We start from the raw sequence: 16409 nt of genomic DNA on the forward strand, positions 1-16409 counted from the left end.
TGTTTTTACCATGACAGTTTATGATACAGGATTACACCAAGCAGTTTAGTCTCCTCAATTTGCTAAATTTCCATATTATTCATTACAATATTAAGTTGAAGTTTAGGGTTTAGTGAATGGTTAGTCCCAAATACAATGCTTTAAGTTTCTGAAATATTTAGGTCTGGCTTATTACTTGTCACCAATTCTAATACTGACAGCACTTCTTTGTTAAGTGTTGCAGTGATTTCACTTGCTGTGGTAGCTGATTTGTGATGATGTTGAGTCATCAGCATACATAGACATATAGGCTTTACTCAGTGCCAGTGGCAGGTCATTAGTGTAGATTGAAAAAAGTAAGGGGCCTAGACAGCTGCCCTGGGGAATGCCTGACTCTACCTGGATTATGTTGGAGAGGCTTCCATTAAAGAACACCCTCTGTGTTCTGTTAGACAGGTAATAATAAATCCACAATATAGCAGAGGATGTAAAGCCATAACACATACATTTTTTCAGACACAGATTATGATTGATAATGTCAAAAGCTGCACTGAAGTCAAACAAAACAGCTCCCACAGTCTTCTTATTATCAGCCAATCATCAGTCATTTGCTGTACATGCTGAATGCCCTTCCCTATAAGTGTGATGAAAGTCAGTTGTTCATTTCTTTACTGTGAAATAGCATATATCTGGTCAAATGTAATTTTTTCCAAAAGTTTACTAAGGGTTGGTAGCAGGTTGACTGGTTGGCTGTTTGAACCAGTAAAGGGGGCTTTGCTATTCTTGGGTAGCAGAATTACTTTTGCTTCCCTCCTGACCTGAGGGCACACACTTTCCTGTAGGCTTAGATTGAAGAGATGGCAAATAGGAGTGGCAATATACACTGCTCAAAAAAATAAAGGGAACACTTAAACAACACATCCTAGATCTGAATGAAATAAATAATCTTATTAACTACTTTTTTCTTTACATAGTTGAATGTGCTGACAACAAAATCACACAAAAATAATCAATGGAAATCCAATTTATCAACCCATGGAGGTCTGGATTTGGAGTCACACTCAAAATTAAAGTGGAAAACCTCACTACAGGCTGATCCAACTTTGATGTAATGTCCTTAAAACAAGTCAAAATGAGGCTCAGTAGTGTGTGTGGCCTCCACGTGCCTGTATGACCTCCCTACAACGCCTGGGCATGCTCCTGATGAGGTGGCGGATGGTCTCCTGAGGGATCTCCTCCCTGACCTGGACTAAAGCATCCGCCAACTCCGGGACAGTCTGTGGTGCAACGTGGCGTTGGTGGATGGAGTGAGACATGATGTCCCAGATGTGCTCAATTGGATTCAGGTCTGGGGAACAGGCGGGCCAGTCCATAGCATCAATGCCTTCCTCTTGCAGAAACTGCTGACACACTCCAGCCACATGAGGTCTAGCATTGTCTTGCGTTAGGAGGAACCCAGGGCCAACCGCACCAGCATATGGTCTCACAAGGGGTCTGAGGATCTCACCTCGGTACCTAATGGCAGTCAGGCTACCTCTGGCGAGCACATGGAGGGCTGTGCGGCCCCCCAAAGAAATGCCACCCCACACCATGACTGACCCACCGCCAAACCGGTCATGCTGGAGCATGTTGCAGGCAGCAGAACGTTCTCCACGGCGTCTCCAGACTCTCATGTCTGTCACGTGCTCAGTGTGAACCTGCTTTCATCTGTGAAGAGCACAGGGCGCCAGTGGCGAATTTGCCAATCTTGGTGTTCTCTGGCAAATGCCAAACGTCCTGCACGGTGTTGGGCTGTAAGCACAACCCCCCCCCCCCCCCCCCCCCTCTGTGGATGTCGGGCCCTCATACCACCCTCATGGAGTCTGTTTCTGACCGTTTGAGCAGACACATGCACGTTTGTGGCCTGCTGGAGGTCATTTTGCAGGGCTCTGGCAGTGCTCCTCCTGCTCCTCCTTGCACAAAGGCGGAGGTAGCGGTCCTGCTGCTGGGTTGTTGCCCTCCTACGGCCTCCTCCACATCTCCTGATGTACTGGCCTGTCTCCTGGTAGCGCCTCCATGCTCTGGACACTACGCTGACAGACACAGCAAACCTTCTTGCCACAGCTCGCATTGATGTGCCATCCTGGATGAGCTGCACTCCCTGAGCCACTTGTGTGGGTTGTAGACTCCGTCTCATGCTACCACTAGAGTGAAAGCACCGGCAGCATTCAAAAGTGACCAAAACATCAGCCAGGAAGCATAGGAACTGAGAAGTGGTCTGTGGTCTCCACCTGCAGAACCACTCCTTTATTGGGGGTGTCTAGCTTATTGCCTATAATTTCCACCTGTTGTCTATTCCATTTGCACAACAGCATGTGAAATTTATTGTCAATCAGTGTTGCTTCCTAAGTGGACAGTTTGATTTCACAGAAGTGTGATTGACTTGGAGTTACATTGTGTTGTTTAAGTGTTCCCTTTCTTTTTTTGAGCTGTATAGTTCGCCATCATCCTCTGTGATTTTCCATCCAAGTTGTCAGTCCCAGGTGGTTTGTCATTGTTGATAGACAACAATACTTTTTTTCACCTCATCCACACTCACTTTACATAATACATAATTCAAAATTAAATTGTTTGTCCTTCATAATTTAGTCAGTTATGCATGGATGTGTAGGAGTTTGTTGTTGGCATGTCATGCCTACAATTGCTAATCTTGCCAATTAAAAAATCATTAAAATAGTTGCCAATATCAGTGGGTTTTTTGATGAATGAGCCATCTGATTCAATGAAGGATGGAGCTGAGTTCAGCTTTTTGCCCAAAATCTCATTTATGGTGCTCCAAAGCTTTTTACCATCAATCTTTATATCATTTAGCTTTGTTTCATAGTACATTTTTTTCTTATTTTTATTTAGTTAAGTAGACATTTTTATTTTATTTAACCTTTATTTAATTAGGCAAGTCAGTTAAGAACAGATGACGGCCTACCAAAAGGCAAAAGGCCTCCTGGGACGGGGGCTGGGATTAAAAATAAAAATATAGGACAAAACACACATTATGACAAGAGAGACACCACAACACCACATAAAGAGAGACCGAAGACAACAACACATCATCGCAGAAACACAAGACAACAGCACAACAACACATGACAACAACACTCAATTTACAGTAAGTTTGCCAATCGGCTGTGCAGCCAGACTTATTTGCCATTCCTTTTGTCTCATCCCTCTCAACCGGGGATTTAACAGTTTTTACATTCATTTTCCTAATGGGTGCATGCTTATTAGTACAGTGCCTTGCAAAAGTATTCCTATTGAGTTGCATTACAACCTGTAATTTAAATAGATTTTTATTTGAATTTCATGTAATGGGCATACACAAAATAGTCCAAATTGGTGAAGTGAAATGAAAAAAATGACTTGTTTCAAAATGTTCTAAAAAAAATAAAAAACTGAAAAGTGGTGCCTGCATATGTATTCACCCCTTTGCTATGAAGCCCCTAAATAAGATCTGGTGCAACCAATTACCTTCAGAAGTCACATAATTAGTTAAATAAAGTCCACCTGTGTGCAATCAAAGTGTCACATGATCTGTCACATGATCTCAGTATATCTACACCTGTTCTGAAAGGCCCCAGAGTCTGCAACACCACTAAGCAAGGGGCGCCACCAAGCAAGCGACACCATGAAGCCCAAGGACCTCTCCAAACAGGTCAGGGACAAAGTTGTGGAGCAGTACAGATCAGGGTTGGGTTATAAAAAAATATCTGAAACTTTGAACATTCCACGGAGCACCATTAAATCCATTATTAAAAAATTGAAAGAATATGGCACCACAACAAACCTGCCAAGAGAGGGCCGCCCGCCAAAACTCCCAGACCAGGCAAGGAGGGCATTAATCAGAGAGGCAACAAAGATACCAAAGATAACCCTGAAGGAGCTGCAAAGCTCCACAGTGGAGATTGGAGTATCTGTCCATGGGACCACCTTAAGCCACACACTCCACAGAGCTGGGCTTTACGGAAGAGTGGCCAGAAAAAGTGATTGCTTAAAGAAAAAAATTGGTGTTCGCCAAAAGGCATGTGGGAGACTCCCCAAACATATGGGAGAAGGTACTCTGGTCAGATGAGACTCAAATTGAGCTTTTTGGACATCAAGGAAAATGCTATGTCGGGCGCAAACTCAACACTTCTCATCACCATGAGAACACCATCCCCACAGGGAAGCATGGTGGTGGCAGCATCATGCAGTGGGGATGTTTTTCATCGGCAGGGAGTGGGAAACTGGTCAGAATTGAAGGAATGATGGATGGCGCTAAATACTGGGAAATTCTTGAGGGAAAACTGTTTCAGTCTTCCAGAGATTTGAGACTGGGACGGAGGTTCACCTTCTAGCAGGACAATGACCCTAAGCATACTGCTAAAGCAGCACCCGAGTGGTTTAAGGGGAAACATTTAAATGTCTTGGAATGGCCTAGTCAAAGCCCAGACCTCAATCCAATTGAGAATCTGTGGTATGACTTAAAGATTGCTGTACACCAGCGGAACCCATCCAATTTGAAGGAGCTGGAGCAGTTTTGCCTTGAAGAATGGGCAAAAATCCCAGTGGCTAGATGTGCCAAGCTTATAGAGACATAACCCAAGAGACTTGCAGCTGTAATTGCTGCAAAAGGTAGCTCCACAATGTATTGACTTTGGGGGGGTGAATAGTTATGCATGCTGAAGTTTTCTGTATTTTTTGTCTTATTTCTTGTTTGTTTCACGGTAAAAAATATTTTGCATCTTCAAAGTGGTAGGCATGTTGTGTAAGTCAAATGATACAAACCCCCCAAAAATCAATTTGAATTCCAGGTTGTAACGCAACATAATAGGAAAAATGCCAAGGGGGGTGAATACTTTCGCAAGCCACTGTAAGTGGAATAAGCAATTTCATAAATTCATCAAGTGCAACATCAGGTTGCTCCTCATTGCACACCACAAACCAGCAAATATTATTTACATCTTCAATATAGGAATCACAACAAAACCTTGATCTCTTATGATCTCTTATGCACTATATTAGGCCCAGCCTTTGGAATTTTGGTTTTCCTACATGTAGCTTCTATATTATGATCACTAAATCTGATGGATGTGTAGATTTCTGCAGCATTAGTAAAGATGTGATCAATACATGTGGATTATTTCATTCCTGTGCTGTTTGTAAATACAGTGTTAGGTTGATTGATAACCTGAACCAGGTTGCAGGCACTTGTTATAGTTTGAGGCTTTTTTTTGAGTGGACAGCTTGGTGAAAGCCTGTCAATATTTAGGCCACCTAGAAAATATACCTCTCTGTTGATATCACATACATTATCAACCATTTCACACATATTGTCCAGATCCTGACTGTTAGCACTTGGTTGGATTGTGGTTGGGTTAACTGTACCTGATATACAGTATGTGATGTGGTTGTGTTAGCTATACCTGATCTCAGGGTTGGGGTTGTGTTAGCTATACCTGATTTCAGGGTTGGTGTTGTGTTAGCTATACCTGATTTCAGGGTTGGGGTTGTGTTAGCTATACCTGATCTCAGGGTTGCGGTTGTGTTAGCTGTACCTGGTTTCAGGGTTGGGGTTGTGTTAGCTATACCTGATCTCAGGGTTGGGGTTGTGTTAGCTATACCTGATCTCAGGGTTGGGGTTGTGTTAGCTGTACCTGATCTCAGGGTTGGGGTTGTGTTAGCTATACCTGATCTCAGGGTTGGGGTTGTGTTAGCTATACCTGATCTCAGGGTTGGGGTTGTGTTAGCTATACCTGATCTCAGGGTTGGGGTTGTGTTAGCTATACCTGATCTCATGGTTGGGGTTGTGTTAGCTATACCTGATCTCAGGGTTGGGGTTGTGTTAGCTATACCTGATCTCAGGGTTGGGGTTGTGTTAGCTATACCTGATTTCAGGGTTGGGGTTGTGTTAGCTATACCTGATCTCAGGGTTGGGGTTGTGTTAGCTATACCTGATCTCAGGGTTGTGGTTGTGTTAGCTGTACCTGATCTCAGGGTTGGGGGTGTGTTAGCTATACCTGATCTCAGGGTTGGGGTTGTGTTAGCTATACCTGATCTCAGGGTTGGGGTTGTGTTAACTATACCTGATTTCAGGGTTGCGGTAGCGCAGGGCCTGTGCCAGCAGCTCAGAGGTCTGTTGGAAGCAGTGGCCCAGCTCGTCTAACTTCTGCTCCATGGAGATGATGCGCTGCTCCAGCTCCCGGTACGAGTTGTTCCAGTTGGCACTCAAGTCGCACATGATCATCTGCATCTGTTCACCATCAATCAACCAACCAACCAAACAAACAACCAAACATGATCATCTGTTCACCATCAATCAACCAACCAACCAACCAACCAAACAAACAACCAAACATGATCATCTGTTCACCATCAACCAACCAACCAACCAACCAAACAACCAAACAACCAAACATGATCATCTGTATCTGTTCACCATCAATCAACCAAGCAAACAACCAAGCAAACAAGCAAACATGATCATCTGCATCTGTTCACCATCAATCAACCAAACAAACAACCAAGCAAACAACCAAACAAACAACCAAGCAAACAACCATGCAAACAACCATGCAAACAACCAAACATGATCATCTGTTCACCATCAATCAACCAAACAAACAATCAAACAGACAGTCATACAGACAATTAATCCATTCATCTAATGCTAGTTGTTTTGTGCTTTTTATAGTTATTTGTCATAACAACACAAGCATGCCTAACAAAATCCAGACAAGGAGTTCAGATAAACCCAGACTTAACCCCGGATGAGCTGAGGGTGACAGTGGCAACTCTCTTGGGGGAAACAACTCCCTAGGGTAGTTAAAACATTGAGGGGAACCACATACGTCACATGTACATATCTCCCTCCTAAAAACTGTCTCCTGTGACCGTTTCTTCCTCATAAATTGGCTCCTGTGATTGATATACATATGAGCTGGACTTGCACAAATATATCAATCAATTTAATTAATAAAAGCGCTCACAACCCATTAACTACAGCCACTTTCTTTAGTTGTGCATTCTTTGCCAGGTATGCTGCCCATTAGGTAAAAAGCTCTGACTCGAGGATTACATCACAGAGTGACTTGAACCTTCTGCTAAACCTCATGGTCGTTTTATAGAGTTTTATGTGTCTTTTACAGACATTTTATGAGACACAGCAACTTTAATATACTGGATAATGGTCTGTGTAAGAGTGTGGTTATTATCTGGATCTGGGTTATCCTGCGCGTGGCGTGTGTGTCAAACATGTTGACACAGCTCTGCCGTGAGTTGTTCTAGCCTACTGTATGGTGTGGTTGGTTTACCTTGGGCAGGTCGACCATCTCACTGGCGTAATCTCTCAGCTTCCTTTGTTTAAGGCGCAGGTGCCGGAATCTGTCCAAAACAGACAAAGGACATAGCAACATCTTAGTATGATAACAGTGTGATAGAGACCTTAAATAAATGCCTGGGCCTGAAGTAAAAAACTGTCTTCACTACCACTAGTACGCATTACAGTACGTATAAATCTGACTGGGTAGTGTGTGCATTGTAGAGGGTCCCCTTCACTGAACAAACACAACACCCCTTACACTAACAATTACACAATCCCTTGGCTTTGAGAATAGCTGAGGTACATAATAAACAGTTGCTTCAGGCTTAAAGCGGCAATCAGCAATAGAAACAATAACAGAGCGTCCTCCCTGCCCATTTCTGTAAAAAGCTGAGGGATGGAGCTGGAGAAATGAAACCACTCACATTCATAGACAGGGCTATGGATGCAAGAACTGATCATCCATGCTATCAAAATGATAGTTTTAACTATGTTTTGAGGCTATATAGTGTTTGTTTACATTTACATTGTTTAAAAACATTGGAGTATAACAAGCTTATATTTTGGGTTCTGATGAGGCACAACAGTTGAACTAATCTGATGAGGCATTTATAAGTCATACTCTTCAAGAATCAATGGGTAGGGGAGACCAGGGTTGGTTGTCACAGTTTGTACTCTTGTGTGTATTTCTCAGCACTAATATATCTTACAAGATAATTTTTTTTATATTAGGAGAAAGACCAAGGTCTTTGGTTGAAATGGGGACCCTTTTTATCCTCATATTTATTCTAACATGGAGTTCTAAGCCATCAAACACACTCTGTCCACTTGTGACAGCCAGCCCCATCGTGGGGTTGGATACAATGTTTGCTAGTAGTTTATTCATTTTCTAACAGGAAGTGAAACAGTATAGCATACAGTCTTACAAATAGCCTTTCCTTGATTGAACGATATTCCTGACAAAATTCTGAATTTTATGTCATGAGAATAACATATGACATTCTGAGTAAATGTGTATGTAAGTGTTTAGTTTAGTTCATTAGGATCCCCATTAGCTACTGCACATGCAGCAGCTACTCTTCCGGAGGTCCACATAAAACGTACAAATACATGACAAAGTACAGAACAGTTACCCTCAGGAACGCCTCAATTCATCGGGGCATGGACTCTACAAGGTATCGAAAGCATTCCACAGGGATTCCGGCCCATGTTGACTCCAATACTTCCCACACTTGTGTCAAGTTGGCTGGATGTCATTTGTGTGGTGGACCATTCTTGATACCCAAGGGAAACTGTTGAGCATGAAAAACCCAGCAGCGCTGCAGTTCTTGACACAAACTGATGTGTCTGGCACCTACTACCATACCCCGTTCAAAGGCACTTAAACCTTTTATCTTGCCCATTCACCTTCTGAATGGCACACATCCATGTCTTAATTGTATCAAGGCTTAAACATCCTTCTTTAACATGTCTCCTCCCCTTCATGTACACTGATTGAAGTGGATTTAACAATTGACATCAATAAGGGATCATAGCTTTCAACTGGATTCACCTGGTCAGTCTATGCCATGGAAAGAGCAGGTGTTCTTAAACTTCTTATGGATGGTGGCAGTATTGAGTAGCTTGGATGACTGACGTGCCCAGAGTAAACTGCCTGCTACTCACGCCCAGAAACTAAGATATGCATATTATTAGTAGATTTGGATAGAAAACACTCTGAAGTTTCTAAAACTGTTTGAATGATGTCTGTGAGTATAACAGAACTCATATGGCAGGCAAACACCTGAGAAAGAATCCAAACAGGAAGTGGTTTGTAGTTTTTCAAGTGATTGCCTATCCAAACTACAGTGTCTGTGGGGTCATTTTGCACTTCCTAAGGCTTCCACTAGATGTCAACAGTCTTTAGAACCTTGTTTGAGGCTTCTACTGTGAAGTGAGGATGAATAAGAGCTCATTGAGTGAGAGGACTGCCAGCAGGGCATGAGCCTCAGCCATGCGCGCTCACGTGAGAGGTAGCTCAGTTCCATTGCATTTCTGAAGACAAAGGATTTCTCCAGTTGATACTTTATTGCAGATTTATGATAAAAACATCCTAAAGATTGATTCTATACATCGTTTGACATGTTTCTACGAACTGTAATGGGATTTTTTTGAGTTTTCGTCTGACCTGCGCGTCGTGAATTTGGATTTGTGAACTGAAGACGCGAACAAAAAGGAGGTATTTGGACATAAAGGATGGACTTTATCGAACAAAACAAACATTTATTGTTGAACTGGGATTCCTGGGAGTGCATTCTGATGAAGATCATCAAAGGTAAGTGAATATTTATAATGCTATTTCTGACTATTGTTGACTCCAACATGGCGGATATATTGTATGGCATGTTTTTGTGTCTGAGCGCCGTACTCAGATTATTGCATGGTGTGCTTTTTCGGTAAAGCTTTTTTGAAATCGTGAAGAAAACCCATAATGGTGTGTTTGGTGGGGAATGTGTCTTTTTCAAGTGTATGCAAATAGATTATACACGTGGTTAGGCATATTGCAGCACACACATGTTTCTTAAAAAGACTTAAAGAGAAGTAGTCAATTTCTCCTCAACCCTCAACCATGAGACTATCATGCATGTTGTTGATGTTAGTTCTGTTTGTGCAGTTAAGGGCAAGGCGTGCTGCTTTGTTTTGAGCCAGCTGCAGCTTTGCTAAGTCTTTCTTTGCTGAACCTGACCATATCACCGGACAGTAATCAAGACTGGAAAAGATCAGAGCCTGAACAACTAGTACAGTTGATCTTTGTGTCAAAAATGCAGAACATCTTTTTATAACAACTTTGCCAATATGACTTGACCTTGATAACAGACCATCCAATGTTACTCCTAAGAGTTTAGCTCCTTCAACTTCTTCAATGGTCACATCCTTTATGCACAACTCCTTTTACATTTACACTTTAGTCATTTAGCAGACGCTATTATCCAGAGCGACTTACAGTACTGAGTGCATACATTTCATTTCATGCATTTATTATTATATATTTTTTTTGTACTGGCCCGCCATGGGAATTGAACCCACAACCCAGGCATTGCACACACCATGCTGGCGTTGCAAACACCATGCTCTACCAACTGAGCCACAGGGAAGACCTCCAGTTGAGATTTAGGTCTAAGAGAATGTTTTTAACCAAATATAATGCTTTTGGTTTAAGATGCATTTAAGGCCAGTTTATTATTAATTACCCATTCTGACTGTAACTCCTTGCTAAGAGTCTCAATGAGCTCACTGGCTGTAGGTGCTGATGTGTAGAGTGTGCATTCTTGTAAACAATAGAGAATAGTAACGGCCCAAGGCAACTGCCATGATGGATACCACACTGTACATATCTGATGTTAGAGAAGCTTCCATTAAAGAATAGTCTCTGAGTTCTATTTGATTAGTAACTCTCCAACCATGTGATGGCAAGTGATGTAAACCCATAACACATTTTTTCAATATGAATTATGATCAATAACATCAAAGGCTGCACTGAAATCTAACAATTCAGCTCCAACTATCATCTTACTATCCATTTATTTTAGCCAATCATCAGTCATCTTAGTCAGTGCAGTACAAGTTGAGTGCCCTTCCCTATATGCACACTGAAAGTCAGTAGTTAACTTGTTCTTTGAAAAATAGCATTGTATTTGTTTAAACACAATTTTATCCATCCGTTTACTAAGAACAGGCATCAAACTGATTGGGCGGCTGTTACTATTTTTAGGTACTAGAATTACTTTAGCTTCCTTCCATGCCTGTGGACACACACTCCTTTAGGCTTTGGTTAAAGACATGGCAAATAGGGGTGGCAATACAGTCTGATACCATTTTCAATAGTTTCCCATCTAGGTTGTCTATATCTGGTGACTTATCCTTTTTGATGGAAACCAATAGTTTTTCCACCTCTTCCACACAAACTTGACCAAATTCGAAGCAATCATTCTCTTTCATTATTAGATCTTCAATACAATAATATGATGGTTCACTGTTCAATGTTGTCATTTCACTTCTCAGTTTGTCCACTTTACCAGTGAAATAGTCATTGAAATGATTGGCTATATCAAAAAGTTTTGTCAGAAATGACGCATGAACTTCAATGAAAATGTTTTTTCTGCCCATAATATCATTTAAGGTACAATTACTTTTTCTGTGGGTGTGTGTTAGAAATGACAACGAAGGGAGAGAGACAACGAAGGGAGCTCTTTATATCACAAGCACAAAAGAGCTTGGGATTTTATAATGGAGCTGTTAGTGACAACCTACTTAACATTCCATGTGACAACCATACCCAACAGTTATCACATGACTTGACCTAGGAACTCATAAATAGGTTTGAAATATAGCTCACCCTTTCCTATTTTCAACAAACATAATTCTTCATGGATACTCCCATAATTCAAACATTTACAAAGAAAATACCTTTTATAAAATCATTTTTTAACTTTCACCTATGAAAAACACAAATTCCCCTCACCTCAATGTTTTGTCATGCTGACATGAATTGACCAGGTGGATGAGTTCTTTCAAAGAATTCACACATTTTAACCTTAAATATACAGTGTATTACACAGCGCCATTGACATTGGGAGTCATTAGCACTGTGACAACCAACCTGTGAGACAACCAACTGTCACGCCCTGACCATAGAGAGCCATTGTTTCTCTATGGTGAAGTAGGTCAGGGTGTGACTGGGGGGTATTCTACTTTATTATTTCTATGTGGGGTTCTAAGTTATTATTTCTATGTTGGTGATTTGTATGATTCCCAATTAGAGGCAGCTGGTAATCGTTGTCTCTAATTGGGGATCATATTTAAGTAGCTGTTTTTCCCACCTTTGTTTGTGGGATATTATTTTGTATTTTGTGCACCACTTAGTCATGTTTCGTTTATTCGTTATTGTTTTGTGCGGTTGACTTAAATAAAATATGTGGAACCCAGATCACACTGCATGTTGGTCCGAGTATGCTTCCAGTTTGTACGACGAGTGTGACACCAACCCCAGTCTCCCCTACATATCATTAATTTATGAGTCCAAAAATGGATGTAGCAACTGCAGGTTGACCCTTTAAGTTTATCATGTTTGGCTCTTAGATACTGTCAATAACTCAACATCCAGGAGCCCTGCTTTGTGTTCGGGATGGGTAGATTGGAGAAATGTCTATTGCTCCAACGTTTTCAACGTTTAAATTTTGATTCTAAGTTGGATGAAACCAGAACTGCCCCAGAAAAACAGAAACCAGTATTGCAGGGAACTTCCATCAAGCACTCATGTGCACTAAAATGTCCTAGTGGGGATGCCAGAGCCAAAGAACCGATGCATAAAAGCCTGAAAAAGTAAAAACAAAATTAGTCTCTAAATAGTCTCTTAACTGTTTGGCTCAGGGGCTGGAAGTGTCTCCTCATGCTTTCTTTCCACCATGTATTTATAGTGGGTCTGCTAACTGTACAACAGGAAATGTAACCCCTCCACCCTTACGGGCATACTCTCTCTCTCTCTCCCACACACATACACACACACACATGGACACACACACAGTATTATGAAGTCCTGCTGCCTGATAATGACTCACACGTCTAAGCTTCCTAGTTTCCTATTTGTTAGGATCTCCCGTGAAAGAGGTCAGGCAACCCCACACCTCACTCCACTTGTTATTAGCAGGAAGGCTGGGAGACATATTGTCAAACAACATGGATGAACAACAATGAAAGTAGACATGAGGAAGCAGGCAGAGGACGTCAAAGTTCCCAAATGCTATTAGGAGAAGGAACTGTCATTCAATTTTTTTGTTATTGTGAAACACAAGCAGTTTTTTGTTAACTTTTCCAGTGTTTCTTAGTTGTAAATTGACGGCACGTGACGGAAGTTCTTTCTTCTGAATTCTGTGTTAAATAAATGTTTCACTGTTTGTCAGATGACCATTATCCAGTTCTTTTAGTCACGAGAGCTTTTGTGAGAGTGAGACTATGTTGTATCTTTACTCTATTCTAAATTCAAACTGTACTATTGTCAGTGAGTGTATCCATTTGATTGATGTCTAAAGTTGATTTTACATAGTGGCCTAATCTTTTACCAAAGGGGTGAGTACCAAACTTGTTTTGCTGGACTGTAGCATCCAAACAAAATAGACTCAGTTATGGTGTAGACAAAGAGTTAATAACCCATAAAACCAGCACAACACACACACACACTATTATGAAGTCCTGCTGCCTGATATTGACTCACACATTCACACGTTTAAGCTTCCTAGTTTCCTATTTATTAGGATCTCTTGTGAAAGAGTTCAGGCAACCCCACACCTCACTCCACTTGTTATTAACAGGAAGACTAGGAGACATATTTTCAAACAACATGGATGAACAACAATGAAAGTAGACATGAGGAAGCAGGCAGAGGACGTCAAAGTTCCCAAGTGCTATTATGGAGAAGGAGCTGTCATTCAGATTTCTTTTTTGGTCAAACACAAGCAGTTTTTTGTTAACTTTTCTGGTGTTTCTTAGTTGTGATTTGACTTCACATGATCAAAGTTCCTTCTTCTGAATTTCGTGTCAAATAAATGTTTCACTGTTTGTCAGATGACCATTGTCCAGTTCTTTTAGTCACGAGAGCTTTTGTGAGAGTGAGACTATGTTGTATCTTTACTCTATTCTAAATTCAAACTGTACTATTGTCAGTGAGTGTATCCATTTGATTGATGTCTAAAGTTGATTTTACATAGTGGCCTAATCTTTTACCAAAGGGGTGAGTACCAAACTTGTTTTGCTGGACCGTAGCATCCAAACAAAATAGACTCAGTTCAGTGTTGACAAAGAATTTATGAACCATAAAACCAGCACCACACACACACACACACACTTTAGATGGCTTAGTGCTCTGAACAGTCTCTAAATGCATTGCTATTCTTCTGTTTTCCAGTGTTTCTGCAGAACAAATCTAGTCGAGATGAGTTGTGTCCCAGAAACCTGAAGAAGATGCATACAGCAGTGGACAAACTGATGGCCAACACCCATCTGAAATACAAAGGTTAGACTGTGATGAGGACTTACACTCTGATGGCCTCCAGTAGGCACCTCTGGTGTCTGCGGTGCTCTCCACTGTTGCCCTTGGTCAGGTTGGTGCGGTGCAGCAGCCAACACTCCCTCAGCACGTTGGCAGCAGCATGGCGGATCTGGGACAGACAGAGCGCCAACATCAAGACCCGGTCAATCAAACCTGCAGCCCTAACGTGTACGTGTGTGACACACACTCCTTTGTACAGCATGACTGTCCCAGCTAGAGATAAGAGTATATGGAACGGTGATGCATTAAGCTAACACTCATGCTTATAGCAGGATTAAGTTATGAAGAATTACAGCACTAACCGGAAGGATGACAGCATGTCATAGAATGGTTTCATCTTGGGGGAATGTTTATATCATGGTGCCATCATGGGAGCATGTTTATATCATGGTGCCATCTTGGGAGCATGTTTATATCATGGTGTCATCTTGGGAGCATGTTTATAACATGGTGCCATCTTGGGGGCATGTTTATTTCATGGTGCCATCTTGGGAGCATGTTTATATCATGGTGTCATCTTGGGAGCATGTTTATAACATGGTGTCATCTTGGGAGCATGTTTATAACATGGTGCCATCTTGGGAGCATGTTTATATCATGGTGCCATCTTGGGAGCATGTTTATATCATGGTGTCATCTTGGGAGCATGTTTATAACATGGTGCCATCTTGGGGGCATGTTTATATCATGGTGTCATCATGGGAGCATGTTTATACTATGGTGCCATCTTGGGAGCATGTTTATATCATGGTGTCATCTTAGGAGCATGTTTATAACATGGTGCCATCATGGGAGCATGTTTATATCATGGTGCCATCTTGGGGGAATGTTTATATCATGGTGCCATCATGGGAGCATGTTTATATCATGGTGCCATCTTGGGAGCATGTTTATATCATGGTGTCATCTTGGGAGCATGTTTATAACATGGTGCCATCTTGGGGGCATGTTTATATCATGGTGTCATCATGGGAGCATGTTTATATCATGGTGCCATCTTGGGAGCATGTTTATATCATGGTGTCATCTTAGGAGCATGTTTATAACATGGTGCCATCATGGGAGCATGTTTATATCATGGTGCCATCTTGGGGGAATGTTTATATCATGGTGCCATCATGGGAGCATGTTTATATCATGGTGCCATCTTGGGGGCATGTTTATATCATGGTGCCATCTTGGGGGCATGTTTATATCATGGTGCCATCATAGGAGCATGTTTATATCATGGTGCCATCTTGGGAGCATGTTTATATCATGGTGTCATCTTGGGAGCATGTTTATAACATGGTGCCAACTTGGGGGCATGTTTATATCATGGTGCCATCTTGGGGGCATGTTTATAACATGGTGTCATCTTGGGGGCATGTTTATATCATGGTGTCATCTTGGGAGCATGTTTATAACATGGTGCCATCTTGGGGGCATGTTTATATCATGGTGCCATCTTGGGGGCGTGTTTATAACATGGTGCCATCTTGGGATCATGTTTATATTATGGTGCCATCTTGGGAGCATGTTTATATCATGGTGTCATCTTAGGAGCATGTTTATAACATGGTGCCATCATGGGAGCATGTTTATATCATGGTGCAACCTTGGGGGAATGTTTATATCATGGTGCCATCATGGGAGCATGTTTATATCATGGTGCCATCTTGGGAGCATGTTTATATCATGGTGTCATCTTGGGAGCATGTTTATAACATGGTGCCATCTTGGGGGCATGTTTATATCATGGTGTCATCATGGGAGCATGTTTATATCATGGTGCCATCTTGGGAGCATGTTTATATCATGGTGTCATCTTAGGAGCATGTTTATAACATGGTGCCATCATGGGAGCATGTTTATATCATGGTGCCATCTTGGGGGAATGTTTATATCATGGTGCCATCATGGGAGCATGTTTATATCATGGTGCCATCTTGGGGGCATGTTTATATCATGGTGCCATCTTGGGGGCATGTTTATATCATGGTGCCATCTTGGGGGCATGTTTATATCATGGTG

The 16409-nt window shown here is 41.7% G+C and overlaps 1 protein-coding gene across 3 annotated transcripts in view; it reads right to left on the minus strand.

Moving 5' to 3' along the window:
* LOC115164439 (intermediate conductance calcium-activated potassium channel protein 4) overlaps positions 1-16409 on the minus strand; it is a 52268-nt gene that overhangs the window by 3772 nt on the left and 32087 nt on the right. Inside the window, exons 6-8 of one of the 3 annotated variants that reach the window (XM_029716907.1) lie at positions 14384-14505; positions 7305-7374; positions 6078-6244 (exon numbers count right to left, since the gene is read on the minus strand). In XM_029716907.1, the coding sequence (XP_029572767.1) occupies positions 6078-6244; positions 7305-7374; positions 14384-14505 (359 nt within the window). Of the gene's footprint in view, positions 1-6077; positions 6245-6468; positions 6485-7304; positions 7375-14383; positions 14506-16409 lie in introns of those variants that run through there. The other 2 variants (XM_029716918.1, XM_029716927.1) reach the window with 2 other exon arrangements.

The sequence above is a fragment of the Salmo trutta genome, chromosome 3 (genome assembly GCF_901001165.1).
Source record: "Salmo trutta chromosome 3, fSalTru1.1, whole genome shotgun sequence".
In the NCBI taxonomy this organism is placed as follows: Eukaryota; Metazoa; Chordata; class Actinopteri; order Salmoniformes; family Salmonidae; genus Salmo; species Salmo trutta.